General features: G+C 57.8%; 1 protein-coding gene across 1 annotated transcript; it reads right to left on the reverse strand.

The window, feature by feature from the left end:
• Nucleotides 1-205: 205 nt before the first annotated feature.
• KCNK16 (potassium two pore domain channel subfamily K member 16) lies at nucleotides 206-6437 on the reverse strand. Its single transcript, XM_024766359.1, has 5 exons — nucleotides 6225-6437; nucleotides 2735-2849; nucleotides 1561-1727; nucleotides 744-882; nucleotides 206-423 (listed from the first exon to the last, which is right to left on the reverse strand). Exons 1-5 carry the CDS (start codon nucleotides 6435-6437, stop codon nucleotides 206-208), a joined length of 852 nt encoding a protein of 283 aa, XP_024622127.1.
• Between the last annotated feature and the right edge of the window lie 276 nt (nucleotides 6438-6713).

The following is a 6713-nucleotide window of genomic DNA, read 5'->3' on the forward strand; positions in this document are numbered from 1 at the left end:
CACCTGTCTCCCATCCTGTCTCTACCTCTCCTTTCTGTTACTTTCTTGGATGCTCCTGTCTCCTTTCTCCATCCGGAGAGCCCCCGAGACCAGCTCTGGCTGGGAAGTGAGTGGGTTGGCAGAGGAGGAGGTGTGGCAAGAAATCCAGGGGGCATATGGGGTGACTGGGGATGCTGGGAGGGGCTTCTGTGGCCACTGGGGGGCCTCATGCAGAGATGGGAATCTTCTGAGGTCTAGGGAGCCCATTAGTCTCGGGGGCTCCCCTTTCCTTGAGGCCTCTGCTGAGCAGCCAGAGCTGGGAGCACCTGTGCAGAAGCAGGGGGCCCAGTGGGAGAACCAGTGCCAGCCATGCCAGGCCCAGGAGGATCCAGATGGCTGCCAGGCTCCGGTACACAGAGATGTAATGCTTGCTGGGGTCCGTGCCTGGCCGGGAAGGGGGACATGATAAATGCCAGAGGTCCGAGGGCACAGCCCCCCCCCCCCCACCCCAGGTTCCACAAGGGCTCTCACCAGCCTCCCAATAACAAGGATCGGCAGTGGAGGTCCCTGGGGGAAAGGGTGATGGGTCCTAGACCAGCAATTTCTGAGGATGTTGTGAGAATTCACAGCAGCCTCACAAAGTATTTGTCTCCCCTGAGTACCCAGGGGCTCTCTGGTCCTCAGTAATTACCCCCTGCGGACATCTCCCCATCCCCTGAATCCCAGTGGCCCCCACCCCGAGATCTGCGATGCCTCTTTCTCACCGACGACGTAGTCCCCGAAGCCAATGGTGCTGAGGGTGATGAAGGCGAAGTAGAAGCCCTCGCTGAAGCTCCAGCCCTCCACGTGGCTGAAGACCATGGGCGGGAAGATGAGGACGAGCAGCGTCCATGCCCTGCAGACCTCTGGGATGGGGGTTGTATCTGTGTGTGTGTTACCTTGCCCAGGCCAGGGAAAGATTCGGTCAGAGGGATTGTGTCGGTGGGTCAAGTTGGAGACTCCTTCAGGTGTGGGGTCCACATGTACAGTCCCCCAGGGAACTCAGATCTGGGACGGAGGATGGTCATCGAACTGTCCCAGATTCCTCTGCACCCCTGCTTTCTTAGCGTGCCTAGCTTTGCAAGGGGCCGATGACAGGTGGGCACTGGTGGTGTTCAGGGTGGCGTGGAGTTTGCTTTTGGGGTTCTGTGCCGCCCAGATAGATCCCCCTTCAAAGAAAACCTTGCCAAGCCACTGGCAGGTGGCCTCCAGCCGGCAGCTCCCTCAGGGTGTATTGCAGCCTGGCCCAAGGGCACACCTTCCCAGGGCCTGACTGAGCCCAGGGCAGAGTCCTGGCCACGTCAGCGCCCACTGCGGGACAGCTGGGCCGGCCGGCACCTGCCGAGCTCCTCGAGGGGTGGACCAAGGCTTTGTCCAGCCTGCAACACAATTTAATTTCTCCTTCTGCCCAGTCCTTTTCTTCCATAGGTGTTGACCCCTAATACCATGCTAGCCAAACTCTTTTCTCAGTGTCAGCTTCTGGAGGACTCCACCTGCAACAGACTCTGTCCCAGCGGGGCTGTGGGGAGGGAGGGGCCCTACCTGGGAGCGCCTGGGCTGGTCCTCCCACCTCTCCAGTGTGGTCAGGTGGGCATGCAGCCCCGTGCCCAGGTGGTTGAGGAAGAGCACGTTAAGCGGGATGCCCACCAGAGCGTAGAAGACACAGAAGACCTGGCCTGCCTCCGTGCTGGGCGCCAGGTTCCCATATCCTGCAGTGGGAGGAGGGTGTGCAAATATGGGGAAAGAAGAGTTCAGAACTGCCTCCCCGACAGACTCTGGCAGAGGTAGGTTTCCCACCACCACTGGGGGTCGGGGCGTGGTGAGGGGAAACCCCTCTGCTCCCGTGAACACCCTTCTCAACCTCTTCTAGAATGATCTCTATTTGTAAGAATCCTGCTTGTCTTTGAAGGCCCATCTCCAAAAACACTGACTCTAGGAAGCCCTCCTGACTGCCACTCTCTTCCTCTCTACTAGGTGTGATCTCCCACAGTGCTTTGTGTCATTCCTATCTATATTCTACTTTGCCCTGTGCTCTTGTTTTTGGCTTATCTTATCCTTCTTTATTGGTTCAGAAGCTCCTTGAGAGCCAAGCTTGGGTCTGATCCAAGTTCATACTCTCCTACCTCCACTCTATCTTTGCTTTGAATGTCACCTGAGTTCAAGGAAGGTGTGTGGAACTGGACTTAATTGAATGGATATGGAGACCGGGGTTAGTGGGGTCTGGGGTTTCCTTGTGGGAGGTGGTGTGGGTTTTCTGGCTGAGGGGGTAGAGCAGATGCTTCACCATATGCCCTGTCCCCTTGGAACACCGAGATAGCACCTGCAGCTGGGTGGACAGTACACGCAGAGGACTCCCTACCCCAAGTCCCTGCTTCTCTCTACCTGAGAGACCTTTGGGCAGGTCCAAAATACCGGAAAATTAATACATCCGGGATCAGCCCTCAACCAGCAGGGGCAGGAGTTGGTAGATAAATACGCCTGCTTCCTCTCCCCTGGCAGGGCTCTCCTTAGCTTCTCAGAGGGTCTCCAGCACTGGTGAACCCAGTCGCCCTAACCAGTCCCCTGCTCATTATTGCAAACTTCGTTGCCTTTTCCTGTCTCAATTTCCCACTTGTCCTGCTTCCCGGAATCGTCTCCTAGTCTCAGCACCTGCTTTTGGGGAACCCAAAGTTCAGCAGGGGCATTGGGGGTGCCCTTCTCCACCCTGACCCTTTACCTATGGTAGTGACGACCGTGCCCGCAAAGAAGAAACTGCTACCGAAGTCCCAGTTGCTGGGGTTGGTGGAGTTGCCTTTGGGGTTCACGCCCTTCACCCAGGCTTCCATGATGACCTGTTGGGGGGGTGGCATGGGGTGGGAGGACGAGGGGAGCTGACAGCACTGGCTGGTGGCCAGGCTCTCTGCAGGGTGCTTCCGTGTTGTCTCACCTGGTGATATTCTTACTCACACTCCCATTTCAAGGAAAAGGAAACTAAGGCTCAGAGTGGCTGACTTGCCCAAGGTCATTGAGGTCCAAATTCACTGGCTGCTCCACTGGCCAGGGCTGAGTGAGATGCGCTGTGAGTGTGGCTGGTGGAGGGGAAGGGGCCTAAGGAGGCGGAGGGTGCTTATGGACTGGGGTGCAGGTGGGAGATGCCACCTACAGCCAAGAGGGTGAGACTCCATGGGTGGTCAGAACAATGGGAAAATTTCAGGTTGGATGTTCCTGGAAGGGCTTACTTGGGAACTTGAGGTTCGGGACCACGGGAAAGCCATGGGGCTGCCCTCCCATGGGGCTGATTGATTCCAGACAGAGAACCCGGCGCTCTCTGAGCTTCCAGGTGAGCTGGCAGCCTTGCTCTTTGCTGCCCCCTAGTGAGTCCCAGCCCAGGCCTGCCAGAGAAATTCCATCAGAGGCCAGGGCAAAGGTCCTCTGGGTGTGTGTGTGTGTGTGTGTTGGTGGTGTATATGTATGGTGTGTTGTATACATGTGGCGTGTGCATGGGTGCCATATGTTGCATGTGTGTGCATGCTGCTGTTTACGGAACCAGAACCCCACAGGCTCAAGCCTAAGCCCCTCTGTCCCCGGGCCCAGCCCTCTTGGAGGTGGGCAGGACTCCCTCGCCTATCTGCTCTCCATCCTCCTCCCCTGTCGCTGTGAATTGTCCCAGGGCAGCAGTGCAGCCTCACCACCTGGTAGATCCCTAAAGGCAGGAAGGAGGCGGTGGGGGAGGGAAAGCTCCAGCCTCCAGTTCCTGTGGGAACCGTTTCCCCGCTGGCTGGGTGAGTGTGCTCTGCCGGGGTGGGATGGCCCCTGAGGGCCAGGCCAGTCTGGGTGTCCTGACACAGGCTGTCTGCTTCTCCTCAATTTGGCAGAACTGGCCTCTTCCCATGTGAACTTTGGCCTCCCCTCTTTCCCACACACCCAGAGAGGCCAGGACTGAACATTCCAGAACACACCCGTTCCCCAGAGACCCTCGCACGTGGGAGAAGCACTTGCCCTAGACCCAGCTGTCCCGTACTCCAGCCTGAGGGTCTCCATTCTGCCCAGGAGGGGCTGTGATGTCGGCGAGGGCACTGGGCGTGGGGTGCCCAACGTGGACCATCCATTCTTCTCTAAGAATCCACGCGTGGTTAGAAAGGCAGACGCGAGTCCCGGGACCTTGGGCAAGGCCTTGTTTCCTCATGGTGTCGGTCTTCAATACTGTTGTTACTACTGTTTATAGCTTTTTTCCTTCTTGTCATCTGAACAGTACAGCTGACCCTCCACATCCATGGGGTCCACACCTGTGAGGTTCACATCCGCGGATACAGCGGGCTGGCTGTCAGGTACTTGAGCATCCACGGGGCTCCAGGAAGCAGTCCCGCGCAGATACCGAGGGGCAACTGTAATCTGTGTTCTTTGGGAATCTTTCTGTTTTTTCCCTTTTTTGGCCACGCCGCTCGGCTTGCAAGATCTTAGTTCCCTGGTTCCCTGGTCCAGGATGGAACCCATGCTCGCTGAAGTGGAAGTGCATGTCCTAACCACTGGACAGACAGGGAATTCCCCTCTGGGAATCTTATCCTAGCGTTCTTCTGCCTCTCAGCTAGACATACCCTGGCAAGTGAGGGTCCCTCCCAAGGGGGCTGAGGACCTCTGGGGAGGCCTGGGGGTTGTTAATCTGTGGCACCCCCCTCGGGGCCGCAGTCCAGCCTGTGTCTCTAATTAGGCCCCAGCTATGAATCCCTCCGCCGCTCTCTGGCTCCTGGGTTTCGCCTCTAACCTGGGGCTGAGTGTGGAGGTGGGTCCGGGGCCTCCAGGGCCTCTGCCTTTTACCCGCTGGGTCTTGGGAGGCTGCTGAATCCTTCCCAGCCCCGATAGGGGTGCTGTGGTCCCAGCCCTGTGCTGCTGGGGAGCAAGGAAGTGAAGCCAGAGGCCGGAAGCCTCATTTCCTGGGAGAAAGCGCCTGGACAGGCCTCTCACAGCTCTGGAACGTTCTCTCATCTCCTAGGCCAGCCCACTTCTCGTCTCCTAGGCCAGCTGTTCTCCATCTTCAGGGGGAATTAGTGTGACCTGAAGGGCTTGTTAACACACAGCCTGTTGCCCCCACCCCTGAGTTCCTGATTCAGTAGGTCTGCGGTGGGGAGTGACTGGTGGCATTTGTAACCAGTTCCCAGGTGGTCCACACCTGGGACCACACTTTGAGAACTGCTGCTCTAGGTGGTATCCTGTCCCCTGCACTTATGCTAATTTTTGTGTTGAAGAGCAGCCAGGCTTGGGTGCGAATTCTGCCTTTACCACTAACTATGTAGCTTTGGCCAACGTACTCGACCTCTCTGTTCCCCAGTTCCCACCTACAAACTGGAGACAGTGGTAGAGATAGGTATTATAATTATGAGGAAACACGTGTAAAACACTGGGCCCCAGGTGATGGATCAGGACTGGTCTGACCCCAGCGTGATGACCCTGCTCCTGCCGTTTTGGGCACGTCGTAAACACTCAACACGCGACAGCTATTGTGATGATTCCGCAGCTGGCTAGTTCCTTTGCAGCGGGTGGGAACACTCAACCCCCTGGTCTCCAGTGCATTCACCTTCCCCTCACAGCACCCTGGTTTTGCCTGGTTTCTGGGAGAGAGGGTGCTGGGGCCCCAGAGTTTGTACAGAGGGGCCCGAGCAGGGGTGACCCGCTCTGCCACCAGAGAGAGGCCCGGGGGGGGGGGGCACCGTAGCTCAGCCACCCCAGCTGCTGCTCATCAAGCCTGGCTCCACGGCAGGCGTGGCGGCTGCCCCTGACCTTTATCTGTGTCTCCAACTCAAGTGTGGTCAGCACAGGGGTGTGATCTGGGGAGAGGGCAGAGGGTGCAGCAGCCCCGGAGTCGGGGAAGGGGAAGCTGTAGGAGTGTGCGGGGCAGAAATGTGTGCAGCGTTGATAGCACTGACACACATTTCACATTTATGCAGCAAGTGGCAGCTTAGAGAGCACTTTTAATCAGCTGTCAGATGTCTGCAGCATATAAGGTTATTCTTCTCTCCTAGAAGAGGATCAGAGAGGTTAAGTGACTTGCCCAATGTCACACAGCAATCCGGTTGTAGACCTACGGCCAGAATCCGGCACTAGGTCTCATCTGGCTCTCTGTTCCCACCACACTCTGCTTCCAAATAGGACCTCAGCCATAAGTGATGGCTCTGGACCTGCAACGAGACCCCTCTTCTGCCCACCGGCCCACACCAGCATCTTCCCTTCACCTGCACAAACTGCTCCACGGCCTGCTGGTCCAGGCAGGTGTAGTTCTCCAAGAAGCGCAGCTTCTCAAACTGAAACTGGTCCCTGGACTGAGCCTCCGCCTGTTTCTCCAGCAGCTGGAAGATGGTAGCGCCAAGCAGCAGGTAGCAGACATAGGCCAGCAGCAGGGGCAGCACCTGGCCGCCCCAGCAGCTGCAGAGCCTGGTGCGGGGCATGGTGTGCCCAGGACTCTGCCAGGGCCGTGGGGCTGGCTGTGGGTTCAGAGGCGGGAAGCGCCCGGGGACCTGTGCCCAGCCTCCTGCCTGCCTCGCCCTCCTCGGCACAGGTGTCCAGAGGCTGGGGAGTCTGTTTGAACAGTGCAGCTCAGCTTGGCTGCACTAAGTACCGTGAGTGCAAACAGTCCTGTCACCCCCCGCCCAGCCTTTTTTTTTTTTTTTCCATGGAGAGCAGCAAGTCAGGGGCAGGGACCCCCTCAGAGACCTAATGGTCCT

The sequence above is a fragment of the Neophocaena asiaeorientalis genome, unplaced genomic scaffold, assembly GCF_003031525.2.
Source record: "Neophocaena asiaeorientalis asiaeorientalis breed wild unplaced genomic scaffold, Neophocaena_asiaeorientalis_V1.1 scaffold46, whole genome shotgun sequence".
NCBI lineage: Eukaryota > Metazoa > Chordata > Mammalia > Artiodactyla > Phocoenidae > Neophocaena > Neophocaena asiaeorientalis.